The sequence below is a fragment of the Schistocerca nitens genome, chromosome 3, assembly GCF_023898315.1.
Source record: "Schistocerca nitens isolate TAMUIC-IGC-003100 chromosome 3, iqSchNite1.1, whole genome shotgun sequence".
NCBI classification, from domain to species: Eukaryota; Metazoa; Arthropoda; class Insecta; order Orthoptera; family Acrididae; genus Schistocerca; species Schistocerca nitens.
Genome location: NC_064616.1, coordinates 232,323,040 through 232,347,161, shown reverse-complemented (window position 1 = coordinate 232,347,161; position 24,122 = coordinate 232,323,040). Strand labels below are relative to the sequence as shown.

At 41.5% G+C, this 24,122-nt stretch overlaps 1 protein-coding gene across 2 annotated transcripts in view; it reads left to right on the top strand.

Moving 5' to 3' along the window:
* Positions 1-24,122, top strand: part of LOC126249557 (uncharacterized) — a 250,615-nt gene that overhangs the window by 76,015 nt on the left and 150,478 nt on the right. For both annotated transcript variants that reach the window (XM_049951221.1, XM_049951220.1), the window contains exon 4: positions 5,509-5,633. In XM_049951221.1, the coding sequence (XP_049807178.1) occupies positions 5,509-5,633 (125 nt within the window). The remainder of the gene's footprint in view (positions 1-5,508; positions 5,634-24,122) is intronic.

The following is a 24,122-nucleotide window of genomic DNA, read 5'->3' as shown; positions in this document are numbered from 1 at the left end:
TGCCCCATCTCTCTTACCAGCTGCGTTTGCAAGGTGATGGAACATATGATTCATGTCTGGCTGATGTGGTGTGGTGGCTCGAGTCTTGCCATTTACTAAAGAATGCACAGTGTGGATTTCATGCGTGGCGTTCTGCAGTTGACCATCTCATTACTTTGTCCACCCATGTCATGAATTGTTTTTTTGGAGAAGGCCTACGACACGTGCTGGAGAACTGGCATCCTTCGTACTCTTGATACCTGGGGCTTCCATGGGCACCTGCCCTGTTTACTTTGGGCATTTTTACAAGACCGAGTTTTCAAGGTGCATGTGGGATCTGCCTTGTCGGACACCTTTATCCACGAAAATGGTGTGGCTCAGGCTTGCGTCCCGAGCGTTGTCCTCTTTCCTATTGCCATTAACCCTATAATGACCTGTCTCCCACTGGGCATCTCCAGCTCCCTTTTTGTTGACGATTTTGCCGTCTATTGCAGTTCTCCATGGACATGTCTCACTGAGCGGCATCTTCAGTGCTGTCTTGACCGTCTTTACTCCTGGAGCATTGACAATGGCTTTCACTATTCCACTGACAAAACTGACCGTATGAATTTCTGGCAGTGCAAATGGTTTCTTCCATTACCTCTCCATCTTGGGCCTGTTGCCCTTCGGTTTATTGAAACTACAAAGTTCCGGGGACTCATGCTCGATAGGAAACTCTCTTGGTCCTCCCATGTATCTTACCTGGCAGTCCTCAATGGTACTTCCTGGGTTGCCAGTCGAACCACCCTCCTCCGTTTGTACCGGTCCCTTGGCCGTTCTAAACTCAACTATGGGTGCTTTGTTTATGCGTCTGCATGCCCATTCCTCTTATGCCATCCAAACACTATCCACCATCGTGGCATGCCTTTGGCCACGGGTGCCTTTTACTTTAGCTCGGTTGAGATTCTGTATGCTGAAGGTGCTGAACTACCACTGTCCTACTGCCGTGACTTTCTCCTCAGCAGGTATGCATGCCATTTGTCTGCCATGTTTGGCCACTCATCCTATGCTTCCTTCTTTGGTGATTCCTTTGATCATGAGTATGGGGGGTGTTCCTCTTCTCTGTTACCTCCTAGAGTCCACTTTCAGCACTTGCTATGGCGGCTTAACTTCACACTGCCTGCAACTTTCCCGCTGGGTGTGAACCCGTCACCAACTTGGCTTTGTGAAGCGGACCGTGTGTTAAACTTGGCCTTCATTCGCTTCCCAAGGATACTAATCTAGCATCAGTCTATCGCTTTCAGTTTAGTGACCTTCACATGGGACTTTGCGATAGTACCTTTGTACACACTGATGGCTCTTGGACTGACCGTGGGGTCGGGTGTGGGTTCGTCATTGGCACCTGTGTCTTTCGATATCGGCTTCCGGCACACTCCTCAGTATTTACAGCCGAGCTCTTCGCCCTGCATCAGGCCATGGAGTACATCCGGCGACACAGGCTTTTCAATTGTGTCCTCTGCTCAGACTCACTCACTACCCTTCAAAGTCTATGTGCTCTGTACACTGCCCATCCCTTAGTGTAGTGGGTCCAGGAAAACTGTCACTTGCTCACTCTTGGTGGGAGCCAGTGTCATGTTTCTGTAGGTTCCTGGTCATGTCGGTCTGCCAGGAAATGAGGCTGCTGACGCTGTTGCCAAGGCTGCAGTCCTCGTACCTCAGTGCGGGTGTACTTCTATTCCCTCTGATGATTTTTGTGTTGCCGTATGTCAGGAGGTGGTGTCTCTTTGGCATTGCCAATGGTCCTCCCTCCATGGGAATAAACTTCGGCTTATTAAGCCTCTCCCAGCACCTTGGACGACCTCCTCATGGCCCTTGCGCCGGGAGGAGATTATTTTAACTTGGCTGTGTATTGGGCACTGCCTTTTTAGCGATCGTCATTTGCTAAGTGGAGCTACCCCACCACTTTGTACATATTGCGCCCAAATTTTAATTGCCCGACACTTCCTGATGACCTGCCCCCTTTTTTTTTAACCATTTACGTTCCAGCTTGCGTTTGCCGCCTGATTTATCAGCCGTTTTAGCGAATGACACGTGGGCTGTCGGCCATTTAATTTTTAGTTTTGGACCTCCGTTTCTGTATGGTGTCTTTTTTAGTCCTTTTTCCATGTGCTTGTTTTTAGCTACCTTCTCTTCTGTCAATTGGGACTGACGTATAGTCATTTAACTCCTCTCTGTATTCGTGTCCTATAGTTCTGACTAGGGCGCGTATGACCCCAGTTGTTTTTTGTGCCCTAAAACAAAACAAAACAAAACAAAACCAAAACAAAACAAACATTGAATGATCCTCTCCAGTCATTATCAGTCCTGTACTTGCAGGATCTTTTTCCGGCTGCAGCGATGTCTGAGATTTGGTGTTTTACCAGATTCCTGATACTCATGGTACACTCGTGAAATAGTTGTATGGGAAAATCCCACTTCATTGCAGCCTCGGAGATGCTGTGTCCCATTGCTTGTGCGCCGACTATAACACCACGTTCAAACTCTCTTAAATCGTGATAACCTGCAATTGTAGCAGCAGTAACCGATGTAACAAGTGCGCCAGACACTTTTTGCCTTATATAGGCGTTGCCGACTGCAGTGCTGTATCCTGCCTGTTTACATATCTCTGTGTTTGAATATGCATGCCTATACTAGATTCTTCGGGGCTTCAGTGTATTTTAGTAAACGTTTATTTAAAACAGTAGGAGATCCATAGTAACCTTTTTTTGGCCACGGTCTGAAGACATAGTGACTATCTGAACTTCCATAACCTTGTACCCTATCCATTCTTTATTAATTCTTTAAAAATTCCTCTTGCTCTGTGAGATTTGTGTGTGATAACGCTGACCAAACTACAGGTGCTGAACCAGCTCCACCTATGCTGTACAGTAATCCTTTCCACATATCGTGCAGTATGTGATAGATTTTCCTATTATGTCCCTTTGTTTTGCTTGGTCAGCTGTTGTTGGTGGCTCTGCGACTTTCATGAACATCATTTCGCGATGGAGCTGAATCTGTTTAATTGATTATGTCACATCTAATGACCATTTTGAATCTGTGTCGTATCTCAGCATTTTTGCTGTTTTGGGACAATGCTACATGATATGAAAACAGTAAAACCTAACCAGTCAATACTGTAGTGACTCTCCATTCTTGTTTTTATTTGTTGGCACTGTACCATGGCTTAAACGTATCTCAACAAATTAAGTAGAACTTGTTAGCTATTTTCTCAGGGGGAGGGGGGTTACATTTTCCCAGATTACATCTGATGTTCTTGACTCATCCATGACTCTAAATCTGACACGATGCCTATCTCTGAATGTTAATATACACATTAATCCAATTGTCCTCACTCATCCTGAAGTATATACTCCATACAGTTTGTATTTGCAATGGAAACCTTATGCCTGTCCTGACTTATCCTTATCCAAAAGTTTCCCACGTCCAGTAAGGCACCTCTCGGTACTGGCTGGCAAACTGTCTTTTGTCAATGTACCCAACAAATTATGGACTATGACTCAGTGCACGCAGTGGAGTGTCCAGCTGAACTGCCCCATGTGCATGTTACATGAGTTTATGGTTTGGCCCACAGTCCCTTGCAGACCACTACAACAATATATAACCCCAAGATTATGGTAAAAGGAGGGAAAAATCAAAACTAAAGCTGTAGGGAATCTCATGAGTGAATAAAATCCAGCCTGCTACTTATATATCTTACTGTACCAGATGTTTCTTAAGCACTCTCGAATTCTATCCATCCCCTTCCCCTTCAGTAAGGTGCTGCTACAGAACCATGGAACTGGAAGCTGTCTTCTGAGTGTCCCACTTCATCTTCAGCAATCCTTTTGACACCAATTACAATGGGATGTAGAAAAGGCTGGGTGTGGGTGGCAGTTCTCTGGCAAAGATAGATGCACATACAGCAGGAGAAGATCCTAGTGAGATTACAGTAACTCCTTTATTACTTAGGTAGACAGAAGAAGCAGCTAACATGTCCTGTGGGGCTAGTGGCTGGGGGCGTCGACAAGCATTGCAGTACATCGTGGTACTACTCAGAGTATAACTCAGAACCATCAACTGGAGAGTGGCGGCAGGTGGCTGACAGACTCTGGTGTTGATGAGCGGTATCATAGAGGTGATGGCAGAGTGCTGGTTGCCATGGGATGGGCGGTCAGGTGGAGATCTGTGGATCCCAACCCGGTGGCAGTATAGTTACGGTGAAGATTCCAAGGCTGTGGCTGACCCGAATTGGGTGCAGCTACATTGCCCAGCTGGTCGACTGATTACTAACTGAAATTTCCTGGGAGATTAAAACTGTGTGCCAGACTGAGACTTTAATTAAGGACCTTTGCCTTTCGCAGGCAAATGCTCTACTGACTGACCTACCCAAGCGTGATTCATGGCCTGTTCTCACAGCTTTTTTTCTGCCAGTACCTCATATCCTACCTTCCGAACTTTATAGAAGCTCTCCTGCAAAACTTGCAAGACTAGCACTTCTGGAAGAAAGGATATTGTGGAGATATAGCTAAGCCACACCCTGGCATATGTTTCCAGAGTGAAATTTTCACTCTACACGGGGTATGCACTTAAATGAAACTTCCTGGTATAGCAAGTACCCACAAAAGACAAAGATCCCAAGTTCAAGTCTCGGTCCGGCGGACAGTTTTAATCTGCCAGGAAGTTCCATATCAGTGCTCACTCCAGTGCAGAGCGAAAATTTCATTCTGGAAACATCCCCCCAGGCTGTGGCTAAGCCGTGTCTCCGCAATATCCTTTCTTCTAGAAGTGCTAGGCTTGCAAGTTTCACAGGGAATCTTACGTGAAGTTTGGAAGGTAGCAGATGAGGTACTGGTGGAAGTAAAGCTGTGATGACAGCCCATGAGATGTGATTGGGTAGCTCAAACAGTAGAGAACTTGGCAGTGAAAGACAGAGGTCCTGGTTTCGAGTCTCAGTCAGGCACACAGTTTTTATCTGCCAGGAAGTTTCATATCAGCACACACCATCTGAAGAGTGAAAATTTCATTCTGAATGACAAGCTGATTTGGGTGACTTTACATGCTGCAGCTCTCTGCTGATATTGTGGTTGTAGCTGCGTAAGGGTGTCACGTCAAACAATATGGAGCAGATGTAATTACTGGTTGTCATATCTGGCAGCATGTCTGGGCTGTAGTACCTTATGGAGATGGGCTCGGCAATGGTATGTGTGATCTGATGACAACCAGTTCAGCTTCCGCAGATTGCACAGTTCAGTGATTGGTGCTAACTGTCCCTGGTTTGGCCTGATTACCATTACTGCACCATTTTTGTTTCCAAGTACTGTCATAATTTATCCCATTACACTAGGGGCTTACAGTATACTTTAGTTACATAAATCTGCATATCACTAGTTCAGATTTAAAGCTAACAGTGATCAAGTGGTCATTCTCCACTGGATTTCTTAGATTTTGAAAGTGCATGTGAATTTTTGATGAAAACAAAATGCTTAAATGACATATTAATTTTCCTCCTAGCGTTGCTGCTATTGCAACAGAGGTGGTGCAACTGTGTATTGCTGTGGAAACACTTGTAAAAAGGTTTTCCATCTGCCTTGTGGACTTAAAGAACAATCCTTCCATGAGTTCTATGGACGTTTTCGGTAAGCAAACATTTTAAGTGTAGATTTGTGTTTGAGGTTGTGATAAGAATTTTAAATAAAATACTTGTTACCTTAGTGCATCAACATTTTGTATTCGTTTTTTTCTTCTCTGGATTATGCTAAATGTGGAAAGATTGAGCTCTACTGAAATGTATTTGTTAGGTGGTTTGTAGAACTGCATGATTTATTTATTGCACAAAAGTGAGCAATAAGAATAATACATTTTGTTCACATGCAGTCATCGTCTAGTAGTTAGCTCTTCAAGGACTTAGGCATTTTAACTGCCCTGTCACAATACATGTATTCGCCAATGAAATTTGTCATAAGTAAGTACAATTTTAGAAGAACAATGATGTCCATACCTACAATACTACAGGAAAAAATTACCTTTATTACTCATTATTAGAGCTATCAGTGGCTTAGAAAGTAGTTAAATATGCTGTGACAAAAATTTTTGATCCTTCACCCAGTAACATAAATGAATCATTCAAATGATCCATGAAACATGTAACTAACTAGCTATATACTTATTAATAGTATGTTGTTGCTATTTGTATTGGAGTATCACACAAAAGTAATGGTATCAGAAAACAACTACCTTTGTTATACTGTCTGGAACTTTGGTTATTATGTTCTTTCCATAGTTGTTGCAAATTATATGTTATGTGCATTCAACCCAAATTTTACCATAGACGCATAGCCAGTGTCTACGTTGTGTGTGGAGTAAGCAAATGTAGATATTCTAACAGAAGATTTGGTCTGTGCTTGCAATTTCCCATTGGTATAAAAGTGGTTAGGTCATTACTGACATATCATCACGTAGGTGCCCAGCCCAACAGTACCCCTCCTCGAGAGGACTGACACTTTTTATGATGACCTAAGCTATGGAAACAGCACCCAGCATTACACAGTACCGAAAACTAACAACCATGTCACCCTTGCATGATTTGTCCCAGATGGCACGAAAACCGCTATTACTGTTACCTCCCAACCAGACTATCGCAGAGTTTTTTTTTCACTTGGCACTTGCCTTGGCACTTTGTTTCCCTCTGCCCTTGAAACAGCTACCCTTCATTTGCTTTTCGTCCATTATCTAGCTCCTAGATGCGACTATATTACTGGGTAATCCTACCCAGACGTATGGATAACATCAAGGCCCCACATCCCGTGAAGTTCTTGATCAGTAACTAACAAATACAGAGGTGACAGTAGATCTCTTGAGATGTTCACCACATCGGTGTGGGCGTGGAGGGGCTCCACCTCTTTGACAAGCTATAGATACAAAAATTAATAGGGATAATGCAAGAGTAGGTCTAATAATGAATAAGGAAATACGAATGTGTTTAAGCTACTATGAACAGCATAATGAACTCTTTTTCTTAGTTAAGGTAGCCACTAGCCAACACCCTCCTTAGTAGTTTATATGCCAATTGGCCCTGCAGATGATGAAGAGATTGAAAGGATGTATGATGAAATAAAAGAAGCTATTCAGATAGTTAAGAGAGAGGAAAATTTACTTATGATGAGGGACTGAAATTTGGTGGTAGGAAAAGAAAGAGAAGGAAAAATAGTAGAAGAATGTGGGCTGCTGGAGAGGAATCCACACTGTAGAATTCTGCACAGTGCATATCTTAATCATTGCTAACATTTTAAGAACCATGATAGGTAGTCAAGACCTGGAGACAAGACAAGGTTTCAGACTGATCATACAGGGTGTCACACTCAAACCTCCTTGATTTCAAAGACCCAGGAAAAAAAACCACAGTAGATATGACAATGAAAAATGCACCACATTGTAGAGCATCTCAAAGAATTAATTTATTTATCATCAATACACCTCTACTTGTGAACCATTTGTAGCACGAAGAATATCGAGCCTATATTCAGTTTCTTGCCAAGTTCTTTGTAACATTTCCTCTGTTGTTGTTGCAATTGCATTAGTTATATGATGTCGCAATGTAGGAATATTGTCCACTATGGTCACATAGATGCGGTCCTTCACAAATCCCCACATGAAGAAATCAAGCAGTGTAATGTCGGATGAATGTAGTGGCCAGGTAATGGGTCCTCCACGCCTGATCCAATGATTGGGGAATTTCCTATCCAGGAACTTGCGAACAGCTGTTGACCAATGCGGCGGAGCTCCATCTTGTTGAAAAATGATGATGGGTTGTGAGTCTTGTATATGAGGGTACACAAACTGCTCCAACATGTCCAGATATACTGACCCATTCCCTGTTTGTTAAGCAAAGAAGAACGGCCCAACAATCCTGTCATGCATTAGCCCGCACCAGACATTTAGTTTAGGGCTATCACAAACATGTTCAATGACAATGTGCAGGTTTTGTGAACCCCAGATTTGAACTTTATGCCTATTAACCCTTCCTGATGAAAGGTTGCCTCATCTGAGAATAAATTCCTGGAAACTGGCATCCATATCAATACGCTGCAGCATATCCACAGCAAATTGTTGTGAGCATGGTTTGTCGTTTGGCATCAGATTTTGCATAATTTTCACTTTGTAAGCACACATACGAAGACACTTGTGAACTACATGATGCAATCTTGATCAAGGTACATCAAGTTGCCTAGATGCTTGACAAATTGACTTACGTGGGCTTCTGAGAAACATTTGTCTGATGTCCTCCACCGTCTTTTCTGAAACTCCGTAACGTGCACTGCCAGAATGTTTCAGAACACTTCCTGTTGCTAGAAACTTCCTATACCATTCCTTAATTGTTTTTACATCGGGTGGATCACATTCATACGCACGATGATAATTTCTTTGCACAGTAATCTGCGATTTTGTTTCTGCAAACCACACTACTACTTGTGCGTGGTGCTGTGGAGTTGCCATTTTCACTTTGTGCGACCATGCTGCACTCTGGCGGCAATACTTGGAACTTCTGACATGGAAATATAAATTCTTTGAGATGCTCTACAATGTGTTGCATTTTTCATTGTTGTATCTACTGTGGTTTTTCTCTCCTGGCTCCTTGAAATCAGGGAGGTTTGAGTGGGACACCCTGTATAATGGTAAGACAGAGATTTCGGAACCAGATTTTAAAGTGTACGACATTTTGAGGTGAAGATTATTAGTTGTGAACTGTAGATTAAAATTGTAGAAATTGCAGAAAAGGTAGGAAATTAAGGAGAGGGGTCCCGGACAAGACGAAACAACCAAAGGTTGTCTGAGAGTTTCATAGGTAGCAATAGGCGACGATTTACTGACACGGGAAAGGAGTACAATAGAAGATGAATGGGTAGCATTGAGAGAAGAAATAGTGAAGGCAGTACAAGATAAAATAGGTAAAATGATGAGACAAACTAGAAATCTGTGCATATCACAGAAGGTGTTGAATGTGATTGCTGAAAGGAGAAAATATCAAAATGCAACAAAGAAGCTGGCAAAAGGGAATGCACTGACAGAAAGAACAAAATGGCAGAAGGACAAATGCACGGCTGTTAGAAGCCTTTAGGAGAATTAGAGAGACCTTTGTAAATAACAAAAGAAGTTGTATGATTATCAAAATTTCAGGTGGAAAACCAGTACTAGACAAATAAGGGAAAGGTGGAAGGAGTATAGAGGGGCTATGCAAACAGGGTGTATATGCCCTGGAAAATCTGGGAAAAACCCAGGAATTTTTTCATCTGGGAGAAGTCCAGGTAAAGCCTGGAATTTTTTTTGAATTCCAGATATTTTTCATTGTTTTAGTTTTCAGATAATTTTTTGTAATTTTGACTGGTAAGAACTGATACTGTAACAGCTACTGCAGAATAATACTACAGCAATAAAACATAAACAGGAGAATAACACCAAAATAAAATTTAGTTTCAAAGTGCGCCATTTACAACAACAAGACATATTACACACAAAAGCGTCTGCTAATTGCAAAATATGTCAAAGACTATGCAGTACTTAATAACGACAAACTGCTTTTCATGAGTCTTTCTCGTATGCCTCATTTTGGTGAACGTGATGTCACAAATGTTTAGATTTCTAATAGGTCACGAGAAAGTATTGCAAATGATGATTTCAGAAGTGTTAATTTCAAAGTAAATTTCATTTTCACAAGGTAAATTGTTATGTGTGAGAACGTATAATGAGCTTTGTAAATGACAGAGTGTTAGACTCTCATTCAAAACTGAACACTGAGGACCAGCCACTTAGAAAAATTTCAGGCTCAGAAGCTATTTATCCCATTATTTAAAATTTTACTGGCACCATTCGTGCTTGATATACCTTAAAAAGTTAACACACACAAAAAAATACAAATTGTGGAGGCTAGTTTTTCATATTTATTTTAGTTCCTTCATAGATTACAAATTATGCAATAACGATGGCAAAAAGCATCTTTCAGAAAAAAAGTGTGATGTGACTTCTTGAACAATTTCACGTGTTACTGGTTTTACTATGGGGCTTGACAGAATATGTATCTGTAACCCACAAAAAGTCCGGTGCACAGGAGTGAAACTTATAATCATGCTGCTGCTGCTGCTGCAGTTTAAGCTGGTGCTCTTATGATCCTGCCTAGCCACACCCTTGGAAAAACAGCAAATATTTTTTGACCATCAATATTATTTGAGAAACCTTAGCTTTTTGTGTGGTTATACTTTGTATTAATTTAAGCCATAAACCTTTTCTAATAGTGTGTCTGCACTGCTTAACAGTTTTGGTTGACTACATCACACTTCCTATGCTGTGGATATCTGCTGTCATTGGCTGGCGAGATCACGTGACATGAGCTATGATTGGCTGACAAAAGCGCATCACAATCACGGTTCCAGTGCTTTGGAAGCTACCATGGTGTAATTGGTGGAATTCATGTTTATAATTTCGTAATACGAAAATGTGCAGTGCACATGTTACTGTGCATCAAAGATCTTTTCAAAATGCATTGCGTTTTCTGGGTTCTTTTCCTAAAGTGCTGGAAAGTTCTGTCTCAGTTTATAAATCCTTCAGTACTCAAAGGATTGACAATTTTACAGCTCTGAGGGAAAGTATATTGTTACTTCACAACGAAAAAGTTTATTTTCACCCGAGAAAGCGTATTCTTTACTGGGAAATACGAGAATTATTTTTCCCCTCTTGTGTGCGTATACGCTCTGTACAAAGGAAATGAACTTGAAGGCAATATTATCGAAAGAGAGAAGGAAGTAGGTGAAGATGAGATGGGAGCTCTGATTCTGTCAGAAGAATTAGAGCACTGAAGGACCTAAGTCAAAACAACGCTCCTGGGGTAGGTGACATTCCCTCAAAGCTACTGATATCCTTGGGAGAGCCAGCCATGATAAAACTACTCATCTCATGTGCTAGATGTATGAGATAGGAAATACCTTCAGCCTTCAAGAAGAATGTAATAATTCCAATTATAAAGAAAGCCAATGCTGACAGGTGTGCTAATACCAAACTATCCATTTAATAAGTTGTACAATACCCAAACGAATTATTTATGGAAAACTGGAAAAACAGGTAGAAGATAACCTTGGGGAAGATCAGTTTGGTTTCCAGAGAAATGTATCAACATGTAAGGCACTACTGACCCTATGACCTACCTTAGAAGATAAGTTAAAGAAAGGTGAACCTACGTTTATAGAATTTATAGACTTAGAGAAAGCTTTTGACAATGCTGCCTGGAATACACCCTTTGAAATTCTGAAGGTAGCAGGAGTAAAATGCAGGAAGCAGAAGGTTATTAACAATTTGTACAGAAAACAGATGGCAGAGTTGAGGGGCATGAAAGGGAAGCAGTGGTTCAGAAAGGGATGAGACAGGGTTATAACCAATCTGCATGGTATTCAATCTGTACAATGAGCAAGCTGCGAAGGAAAGAAGGAGAAATGTAGAGAAGGAATTAAAGGTCAGAGAGAAGAAATAAAAAGTTTGAAGTTTGCTAATGACATTGCAATTCAATCAGCGATGGCAAAGGACATGGAAGAGCAGTTGAACAGAATGAACAGTATATTAAAAGAAGGATGTAAGATGAACATCAACTGCCGTGTCCCGGCACAGGTCCTGGATACCAATATAGAGCTGCTTGAGCCTGCGTGGCGCAATTGGGACGTTGACGACAATTATGGGTTTGTGGTTCCCTTTAACTAGCCTTAATTACGGAGGTGAGAGGGAGTAGAATCTCCTGGACTGTCTAAGGGCGTGTAGGAGGTGTAGATACATTAGACAATACTTTCAATAGGTAGCGGGTACAAGGGGGGAATTGGCAGCACTGAACTGTCAAAACAGTAAGGTGAGATTTCTCCTTTAACACAATTTATTGAACTAATATCACAAAGGACATGTGAAGTGTCAGACCCTTCCCCTTACTCTGTACACTTCTATAGATTCAGCCAGAATCTCCACTTCTCACTCCATGTCGGAAACGACTACTCACGAGAACTACCACCTTTGAATTCACTCTTCGTTTAAATAATGGACCCTTGTCCTATCTCACAGGAGACAGTGGCTTGTTACTTCTATTGCTGAAACTAATTGTAGAGGCTACTTTAAACAGAGACAAACTGTCCCTGTTCAAAATTATTCCAATGCAAAACTTCTACTTAACTGACAGTTGTAGTTGCGTCCACCAGAGCATCACCGTCTTCTCGTAGTTGCAGTTCCTATAGACTCATCAGTAGTGGTTGCTACCTTCTCGATGCTGCCGGGCCTCGTCTGCTTGTGTCCTCTTCAGCTTCTGCGATGACTCTGCTTCTTGCTGCTCGTGGATGCCATTAAATACCCATTTTGAAGGTCTAACCTGCTCGGATGCAGTCCTTGCATCCGCTTTCTCTAACTTATTTTTTGGTCTTCCTGGACATTTCGTCGCTGTGGACCTATATTCGTTTCGATATGTCCGGCAGAGTCCCGGGGCGGAAAGTTCCTTCTCGCCCTCCAAGGTCTGAGAGACGCGCTGTTTGTGTCCTCGACGTGTTTACTAGCTCAGGCTATTTGTAGTGTGTGACACTTTCCCTTCTGTGTCTGTGGAACTTCGGGTTTCACTGCGCGGTGTCCGCGTAAGAAATACTGGCTGAACCTTTACATTATGAATAGCTATGTCATTTTGTTAATTAAATCCTCTGGGGACCTGACACAACAAAGTCAAAACAAGTGTAATAGAATATAGTTTAATTGAATCAGGTGTTGCTGAGGGTATTAGATTTGCAATTAGTCATTAAAAGTAGTAGATGAGTTTAGTTATGAGCAGTAAAATAGCTGATGATGGCCAAAGTAGGGAGGATATAAAATTTAGACTGGCAGTGGCAAGAAATGTGTTTCTGAAAAAGAGAAATTTGTTAACATCAAACAGAAATTCATGTTAGGCAATCTTTTCGGAAGATGAAACTTCATGGCAGATTAAAACTGTGTTCCGGACTGAGACTTGAACTCGGGACATTTGCTTTTCGCGGGCAAGTGCTCTACCAAGTGAGATACCCAAGCACGACTCACGCCCCGTCCTCACAGCTCCACTTCTGCCAGTATCTCATCTCCTACCTTCCAAACTTTACAGAAGCTCTCCTGCAAACGTTGCAGAAGTAGTACTCCTGAAAGAAAGGATATTGCAGAGACATGGCTTAGCCACAGCCTGGGGGATGTTTCCAGAATGAGATTTTCACTCTGCAGTGGAGTGTGTGCTGATATGAAACTTCCTGGCAGATTTAAACTGTGTGCTGGACCGAGACTTGAACTCGGGACCTTTGACTTTCACGGGCAAGTGCTCTACAAACTGAGCTACCAAGCATGACTCACACCCCGTCCTCACAGTTTTAATCTGCCAGGAAGTTTCATATCAGTGCACATTACGCTGCAGAGTGAAAATCTCAATCTGGAAACATCCCCCAGGCTGTGGCTAAGCCATGTCTCCGCAATATCCTTTCTTTCAGGAGTGCTAGTTCTGCAAGGCTCACAGGAGAGCTTCTGTAAAGTTTGGGAGGTAGGAGATGAGATACTGGCAGAAGTGGAGCTGTGAGGGTGGGGCGTGTGTTGTGCTTGGGTAGCTCAGTTGGTAGAGCACTTGCCCACGAAAGGCAAACGTCGCGAGTTCGAGTCTCGGTCCGGCACACAGTTTTAATCTGCCAGGAAGTTTTATATCAGCGCACACTCTTCTGCAGAGTGAAAATCTCATTCTTTTCGAAAGATATTTGTCTAGAGTGTAGCCTTGTATGGACGTGAAATGTGGAGGATAAATACACTCCTGGAAATGGAAAAAAGAACACATTGACACCGGTGTGTCAGACCCACCATACTTGCTCCGGACACTGCGAGAGGGCTGTACAAGCAATGATCACACGCACGGCACAGCGGACACACCAGGAACCGCGGTGTTGGCCGTAGAATGGCGCTAGCTGCGCAGCATTTGTGCACCGCCGCCGTCAGTGTCAGCCAGTTTGCCGTGGCATACGGAGCTCCATCGCAGTCTTTAACACTGGTAGCATGACGCGACAGCGTGGACGTGAACCGTATGTGCAGTTGACGGACTTTGAGCGAGGGCGTATAGTGGGCATGCGGGAGGCCGGGTGGACGTACCGCCGAATTGCTCAACACGTGGGGCGTGAGGTCTCCACAGTACATCGATGTTGTCGCCAGTGGTCGGCGGAAGGTGCACGTGCCCGTCGACCTGGGACCGGACCGCAGCGACGCACGGATGCACGCCAAGACCGTAGGATCCTACGCAGTGCCGTAGGGGACCGCACCGCCACTTCCCAGCAAATTAGGGACACTGTTGCTCCTGGGGTATCGGCGAGGACCATTCGCAACCGTCTCCATGAAGCTGGGCTACGGTCCTGCACACCGTTAGGCCGTCTTCCGCTCAGGCCCCAACATCGTGCAGCCCGCCTCCAGTGGTGTCGCGACAGGCGTGAATGGAGGGACGAATGGAGACGTGTCGTCTTCAGCGATGAGAGTCGCTTCTGCCTTGGTGCCAATGATGGTCATATGCGTGTTTGGCGCCGTGCAGGTGAGCGCCACAATCAGGACTGCATACGACCGAGGCACACAGGGCCAACACCCGGCATCATGGTGTGGGGAGCGATCTCCTACACTGGCCGTACACCACTGGTGATCGTCGAGGGGACACTGAATAGTGCACGGTACATCCAAACCGTCATCGAACCCATCGTTGTACCATTCCTAGACCGGCAAGGGAACTTGCTGTTCCAACAGGACAATGCACGTCCGCATGTATCCCGTGCCACCCAACGTGCTCTAGAAGGTGTAAGTCAACTACCCTGGCCAGCAAGATCTCCGGATCTGTCCCCCATTGAGCATGTTTGGGACTGGATGAAGCGTCGTCTCACGCGGTCTGCACGTCCAGCACGAACGCTGGTCCAACTGAGGCGCCAGGTGGAAATGGCATGGCAAGCCGTTCCACAGGACTACATCCAGCATCTCTACGATCGTCTCCATGGGAGAATAGCAGCCTGCATTGCTGCGAAAGGTGGATATACACTGTACTAGTGCCGACATTGTGCATGCTCTGTTGCCTGTGTCTATGTGCCTGTGGTTCTGTCAGTGTGATCATGTGATGTATCTGACCCCAGGAATGTGTCAATAAAGTTTCCCCTTCCTGGGACAATGAATTCACGGTGTTCTTATTTCAATTTCTAGGAGTGTAGTTCAGACAAGAAGAGAAATGTGGTGCTACAGAAGATTGCTGAAAATTAAATGGGTAAATGCATAAATTCTAAATAAAATTGGGGAGAAAACATATTTGTAGCATAACTTGATTAAAAGAAGAGATCACTTGAAAGGACACAATCTGAAACATCAAGGAAGCACCCATTTGGTACTGGAGGGAAGTGTGGAGAGTATAAATTATAGAGGGAGACCAAGAGATGTAGACAGATTCAGCTGGATGTAGGGTGAAGTGGTTATTCAGATGTAGGTTGCAGTAGTTATTTGGAGCCGAGGCTTGCACAGGGGAGAGTAGTGTGGAGAACAGCATCAAACCAGTCTTTGGACTGAACACAACAACAACAACAATTACAGCAACAAATATGTTAACTGGGTCAAAGGATCGAATGGGGAGACTGCATACACAGGAATGAAATTGAGAATAGATAGTGAAATGGGAAAGATGGCTGCTTAACCCTCGAGCAGGCGTGCCGATTTTCGTAACACGAGCAGGCACGCGGTGCACTTTGTACACATGTAGTCAAAACCTGTCGTAATGCTACCAAGGGAAACATATATGAGCTAAATCACAGTTTAATTTTAGTTGATTTAAACAACAATACAAGAAACATATATTACTCCGCTAATTAACTATTTGATTAAACAAATAAGAAACTTTCATATTATTCTATTGCCACAGTTGACGTATCACTCTATTCCAACACTTTTTTAAGCGCATACAGAACAAAAACATTCTTTCATTCTAATATAAAAGGGCAAAGGCTTTATATATTGAAGAAATATCACTTATCACAAAGTCCCTTCTATCTACACAGTTAATTGTTTTGCACATTTTCGAAAAATGCTTTACACTTCTCACATGTATGCACTGTTTTTACATGTCCTTTGCAAACAAAGCTATGGCATAGTTCCATGTTATGGTAGTAGATGTGTTTCTTGCTCGTCCACATGTTACACGCTGACCTCGCCGGCCGGAGTGGCCGTGCGGTTCTAGGCGCTTCAGTCTGGAGCCGAGCAACCGCTACGGTCGCAGGTTTGAATCCTGCCTCAGGCATGGATGTGTGTGATGTTCTTAGGTTTAAGTAGTTCTAAGTTCTAGGGGACTGATGACCACAGCAGTTAAGTCCCATAGTGCTCAGAGCCATTTGAACACCGACCTCTTTTTCTTTGTGGTAGGCTCCTCAGTTCTTTCAACACATTGATCTTTGTATTTCAGGAGGCAAGTTGCACTGTCGGCAGGAAGTGGAGGAATATTAGCTCTTTCCACTAGTTGAGGCTTCATAAGAGAAAGTGCTAAATCTTTCAAGAAAATACTTCTCTTCTTTTTTGGATTTGCCTCATTTGTATGAAAAATTATTTGAGCATTGATTCCTGCTATATCTATTAGAGCATAGAGTACAACCAATGGCCATCTTCTTGTCATCTGTGAGACAGAATACGCACCTCCCAGTTGATCGACTGTGTTGACTCCTCCCTTTGTTATATTGTAATCCATAACTGTCTCTGGTTTACCTGTAACTGTGCCAACGGTTCCAAACTCATTCGAGGTTGAAAGTAATTCAACTGCCTTGTTTTGTTTCAGCACGTACAAAACTAGCTTTTTATCATTCTGAAAACCAAATAAAGAGGGGTGGATAGCCCTACATGTCCCACGTAAAAATTCTTGTGGGATCTCGCGTTTGTTTTTTCTCAACGTGCTGATGCATGTTAGTCGCTTTTTCAAAATGGAGTTGGCTAAGGAATAGATAGTGAACCAATAGTCCACTGTAACGTTTCTTCCCGAGCCTTCAGTGTGAGTAACTAGCCTTCCTACAATATCACAGGTAGAATTAGAAACATCATATGGTCCTTTAGGTTGTTAGTCACAATATACTTCTGTATTACTAGTTAAGAATGTTTTAGCATCTGCTGAAACAAAAATTGAATGTATATGTTTGTGTATTTTATGATTTCATCAATCTTTTCCAGGCTAAGTATTGTCCATAAAGCCTCTGTTTCACTTATGACCTCTCTGGCAACACATGTAGACCCAGGGAATCTTTCACAATTTTCTTTCTTTTTGTTTTCCAAGTCACATTAGGACATATTTTATTCCATTTATACATTTGGTCCCTCCAATAAAAAGAGCATCAGTGGAGAGCAACTCTTCACGGTCATCATCTGAATTGTGGACTCAATCAGAATCAGAATCATGGTCATTTTGTGTGATAAATTCCTCTTCTTAAGAGTCGTCATCGTTTTCGTTGTCTGGTACAGAGTTGAACTCTGGGTCCTTGTTGAGTAACCAATCGAGCTCGATGTCTGTCAGCTTTGATATCGCCCTGCACAGTGATTCACTCGCTTGTTACATGTTATCTTTTGATTCAATTAAAAAGAAACAAAATAAAAGTGAAAGGAAAATTACTTACATGACCGGGCACATGGCGCACTTTGTACACTAAAATGACACACTCTCAGTTGATTTTAAATTACTGTAGCTCACGTGAACCTATGACAGCACAACTTCTCACTGGGCCATCTGAAACAATAATGCAGGAATAGGTAGGGGGCTTGCTATTGTAAAACAAAAAATGGAACCGTGCACGACAATGCTATTTGCAGTTGGCGCACTTTATACGCAGGGGCGCTCGCTTGAGGGTTAAATATTTGTAAGCTGCAATTGACTATAAATATTTTTCCTGGTTTTCTCTTCTAACATACTGCATGTTTCTGGTCAACTCACCTATCTCAACAAAGTTTCTGCCTCATTAATCTCCCAGCTACTTCATTGGATACCAATAGGGTTGTGGAATGCAGTCACTCATTCAATACTTTCTTGATTTTTCACTTTGAGTACTGTACACATTTCAGTACTAGTTCTGCCCACTTAGTGTGTCATTCTCAGTAATAGGTTCATGTCAGTAACAATAATTCTCTTGACACCGTCTTTCTTCTGGGCTTGCTGGAGGATGATGTGTGTTTCGCTCCTTCCCTTGCTAGAAATTCATTTTAGGCTATTGGCACATATTGTTTATCATTAACTGAAAAGAGCCACTTTTGTTCAGCGGTGTAGTAAAATAATGGCCTCTCAGACATCTGGTCACTGTTTAAATAGTGGCACACCTTATTGGGTACAACTTGGCCAATCTGGACCAATATTTTAATGTTACAAATACTTGAGCTACACCTTGTCATGAGGCAGTGGAGTGAAAAAATCCACAGCCACTAATCCCATATACCTCACATGTTATAAGATTCAATTCAGTGGAATAACTTTCAGTTTATGACATACACTGCACATATGCAGAGTTATTTTGAAATGGCGACTCACATTCTTGAAATAATAATACTTACTTACATATACAAAGCATTTTTTATTTGCGTAAAGCAGTTTGGGCTGCTGCCAAGATAGGGTACTGCCCTCCTCCTTCTCCCCCTCCCTATCCATTAACGGATGTTGGTGACCACAAGATGCATCTTTATTCTGTGTACTGTATTTATGCAATTATAAGATAAAGATTTTTTCCCAAACTCATCTTTCAAAAAGTACAGGATCATCTTATATTTGCAGGTTAAACAGTTGCTGCTGAAGTTAACTTTTTTTCATTGTTTAATAGAGTATATAGTGGTCATCTTAAATTCGCAGCCAAAGCTTTGGCTGTTGAGGTCATGTGTAGATTTATTTTGCAGCATTTAGAAGTGAAGGGTTTGGCGAATGATACTCACGTTCGAACAGGCTCAATTTCCCGATACGCCAAAGCAGTCAATGTAGTATCGATGTTGCTAGAACAATCATGTGACATGTGACTTCCGTGATGCTAGTTGAAGGGATACACAAGAAACTATGATCTAGCCAGTACAACAATTGACTGGTCTGCTTGAAATTTGACAATTTTGTGAAACACAAGAGGAAATAGCATTAAGTTCTATTATCTTGCAAACTTTTGTTGTATTTCAACAGGTTTGCTATAAAAGTTCTCATACATGATTGGATACTGTGTACAAACATTAATGCTGCTTTTTGAATGAAGGTAACATTCAAACCCAAAAATGTTGTCATTCAAAAAACATTGTTTGAGTCTGAACCAGATTTGTATTTTATTTGATTGTGAGAGACTGTAATGATTTACTGCATAGGTTGAAAATGAGAAATTCAATCGTGTTGACATATTAGAATACTGAGTATAAATGTTACCAGCATGTAATCAGCTTTATAACATGAAGATGACATTGAGGTGAAACAAGAACAGAAATTAATCCAGAATGAAATGTCTAACAAACGAAATAAATGATATTAAACTTTAGTTATTGTCGAGAGAATAAATTACAGGGGCAAGACCTGTTGTGGAGATACTACCAACATATGTCAGTGGGTGGTGGGACGAGTGAAGTTCGGGAATTAGACTGAATCTGGATTTATTTATGTATTAGTTGCTGTTGTTACACATTACTTGGACACTAGAAGATATTGCAGTCCGTATTTCACAGTTGCTCAAGCACAGCACTACAGAAGGTTTGGAGGGGGAACAGTGATACCAGCTTGGCTGAGATCTAGGATGAGTTTGGGGAGGGGAGTAGTGTGCGGGCAACAAATTGTCACGTTGCCAACCTTGGAAATACATACCATGTACTTTGACCTTTTGGGAACATCTACCACATTTAAACTGCAGTTTGCTTGAATCAATTTGTAGTTGGAATTGAATTGACTTAAAAGTTTGACAAACTGAGCAATAGTATTCATTTCCGCAAGAGATGGTGAAAGTCTAGATAAGAGCCGGTGGCTTATGTACTTGTTTCGTGCCACAATGTTGTCAACTCTGACAGCCAAATGTTTGCTGTGATGAAGATACAAAATTTCACAGCTGTGCTAATAAGTTATTGATGATTAAAAGTAGTGATATCACAGATGACAGGATTAGTAAGCAAAAAATGTAGAAAAGAAAACAGTCCACAACTTAATGTAAGCTATTTCTTTTTGTTTATTTTATTTCTCCTTGTATTATCAAAATGTAGACACTCAATAAATGGCATAAATTTAGAATAGGTGTAATGTTAACTTTCTAGGCAGATACTTTATGTCAATGAAACAGTTTGTAATTTTGATTAGTCAGAATATGCTGAAAATAAATTTTTCTCAAGAACACTCCTGAACAAAAGGGGGTCATCTTATAATGAAGGTTGTCTTATAGTCGAGTAAATACGTTAGTGGTTGAACTCCACTTGGAAATACTGTCCAGTACTTTGTTATCTAGCCAAGAAATTCTTCTTCACCCTTTTCTTCTTTCACCTTTGATCTTCCCTTCTGTTATCAACTACAGAAGTATGTATTTGGTATTCTGTAAGCTACATCATAGGTATGCAGTGTATGCAGTTTCTCTTCTTTTAAACCTTGTTAGCATTTCTCAGTGTATGTTTATTCCTTGCACTTCTTCATTGTTAGATATTCTTGCTGCCCATGTCATTTTAAGCATTCTGCAGTAGATCCACATTTCAGAGGCCTCAATGTTCTTTGCTGTTGGCATATTTTGTGACCATCCTTCAGAACCATATAGAAGGATAGACCAGATGAAGCATATTAACAAATTGAACACTTAAGATTTGGGTCTAGGTCTGTACGTGTGAGAATTCTCTTGAATTTTATGAAAAACATGCTGGTGTTCCTTATGCAACATTTGATATATGATCTGTCTTCACAGAGCCATGGGCAAATATACTGAAACTTGTCTACTCTTTGTATTAAGAATCTGTTGAATCAAGATCTGGATCTGTAAAGGAATTGAGCTTTTTCATGAAATCACAAAATGTGTCATTTTGCTGCTGATATTCAGACCTATATTACTACTGTAATCTCCTCCTTCGAAGACGAGTTGTCGAGGATCAGCAGCAGTCATTACTGTATCGTCGTTTTCCACTAATATCAGTGATCCCAAATATTTTGACACCAGAAACTGGTGAAGTAAGGAAACGACTTACATGTACTTCATCCTCAAAATAACTCATATTTATAATATGTACATTACTGTGAGAATCAAGTGCAATATTAATCCTTTTTTATCCTATGTGCCCAACAGTGATTGGTTTACACGGTTATGTATTTTCACTCTTTGGTTTCTCCAACATCTCATTTCACAATTTTTGTCCATCTTGGAATCTAATTAATCTAGGCATACCTCTTGTTCTTTAATACTGTATGTATAGTTTGACCATTACTGTACCGTATTGTCATATAATTATTCCTACTATTCTTAAGACAATCTTGTGAATTCTGATTGAGTCTTGTTGTTCGAATTCCTATTCTGCCGTGGATGGGAATACTCTCCCGAATTTCCTTTCCCTTTCACTGGTGTTTTATTTTCACTTGCTAATTGAACATCATTTAATCTGCACTGCTGTCCTGTGACTCTGAGGAAACTACGAAACTCGCAATAAAATGGAATCAGTAGTAGTAGTAGTAGTAGTAGTAGTAGTAGTAGTAGTGTATTTTGGGTCTGTAGATGAATGTGTTAGGCCCACTCCCTCCTCCCCATCTATTATAGGAGATACACGAAGGCTGTATGCTCTTACACATTGATTTTATAATTTCATTTTCAAACACAATGGAAGCTTTGTTTTGAACAAATTATTTGGTTTATGAAATGCATTTTAGGCCATGTTTTCTCTCCTGTTTGTTATATTTGCTGTCCACCCAGACATTGTCTTCGACTGCCCGAAATATGAGGGCTATCCACAAAGTACATTACGTTTTGGAATTAAAAATAAATAAAATATTGGAATTTTTTTTCATTATATGCAGATGAAAGCCACACTTAAATACTACTTTTCTACATAGTTGCCATTTAAATTAAGGAACTTCTTTTGGGACAGAAAAGGTGTGATTTTTGTGGATTTCCTGGAAAGAGGCACTACAATAAACTCTCAAAGGTATTGCCAAACTCTGCACAACCTCAGAAGAGCAATACAAAACAAGTGCAGGGGAAAGTTGGGCTCAAAGATCTTGCTGATTCACGACAACGCCCGGGCCCACACGGCAAATGCCACTCGTAAAGTTCTTGAATCTTTTAAGTGGGAGTTGTTTCCTCATCCGCTGTACAGTCCCGACCTGGCACCGAGCGACTTCCACTTATTCCCAGAAATGAAGAAGTGGTTGGCTATGCAGCGTTTTGATGACGACGCACAGCTTCAAGAAGAGGTAACCATGTGGTTGAAGGCGCAGGCGGCCGAATTTTACGACGAAGGAATTTCCAAGCTCGTCCATCGTTACGATAAGTGCCTTAATTTAAATGGCAACTATGTAGAAAAGTAGTATTTAAGTGTGGCTTTCATCTGTATATAATAAAAAAAATTTCCAATACTTTGTTTATTTTTAATTCCAAAACGTAATGTACTTTGTGGATAGCCGTCATTTAAAACTCGTCAGTTGGTTCTTTGACTTCATTGTTAACTTGTTCTGTTTCCTTTTCAGTATTTGTGCTATACACATTTTAATCATTATGTAACTGATTTCCAGTCTTACTTTCATACTTGCACTATGAAGTTCTTCCATTCATTGTTGTAGTTTATCTGCGATGGAGGCACACGGTACAGTGTCATCATCAACATATAGGTGGTTCAGGTATGATCTATTAAGATTGAGCCCTCCATTTCTATAGTTTGATGATCTGAAAACTTCTTCTGCAGCTGCTGAGAATAGTTTTGAGGATATGAATCCTCCTCACCTGACGCCTCTTTCAATCTTTTAATTTATCTCTGTCTTGAAGCCGAAGTGGTATTGACATATATATTCTTCATTAAGCCCTCATAGGTTGAGCTGCCACTATGAATCCCCTGGTAGCTGAGTGGTCAGCGTGACGGAATGTCAATGCTAAGGGCCCGGGTTCGATTCCCGGCTGGGTCGGAGATTTTCTCCGCTCAGAGACTGGGTGTTGTGTTGTCCTAATCATCATCATTTCATCCCCATCGATGCGCAAGTCATCAAAATGGCGTCAAATCGAAAGACTGGCACCAGGCGAATGGTCTGCCTGACGGGAGGCCCTAGTCACACGACATTATTATATTATATATTTGAAAGAAAGTCAAAAGCTTTATCAAAATATATTGCTCTGACATAAAGCGCTAACTTATACACATTGCTCCACTCTGTAATTTTGTTCACAATTTGCAAGTGGTCCGTTGTACTAAATCCATTACTAAATCCAACTTGTTCCTTGCCTGAATAACATCTAATATTTTTTCTATGCATTTGGTGATAATTTTAGTGAATACCTTCTACAGTACTGGTAGGTCTATAAGTCAGTATGGTTCTGTCTTGTCTGTCTGCTTTCTTCTAATGGATAATAATTTTAGGGGGGGGGGTGCCAATTTCATATTCTTGAGGGGGAAAAACCTTGTTTCACAAAACACCTAGCATCCAGCATGTTGGTATATTGATTGTCTATATGATTTTTAAACGTATCCCTGCTGTTTTTTTAATATTTTTGAACACATACTAAGTTGATTTATGAAAGAATCATAAGTTGAATGCGTGCATAGTGTACGTGATGTGTCCTCGTCACATCTAGAAATAAACTTTCCTGCGGACAAAAGGGGACAGGGTTATATGAGCTGAGTGGAGTAAAGCCGAACGGATGATGCCAGTTGCTGTGTGATTATGTGGTTGATTGGGCTTGCGAATGATCAGCGTTGTTATAATTATTAGTGAAACCCATAGGTTCTGACTACCAGTGTGGAAATAAATGACTAACAGGAATAACAGGTAAGAAAGATTACATATTATCTTCTCGGTGTATCCAAGAAAATGAAATTTTGACAGCAAATTTTTGGCCAGATCGCTAGACTAGTAAATACCAGTTGCACAGTATCTGGCTAGCTGCTGCTTAAATTCTATT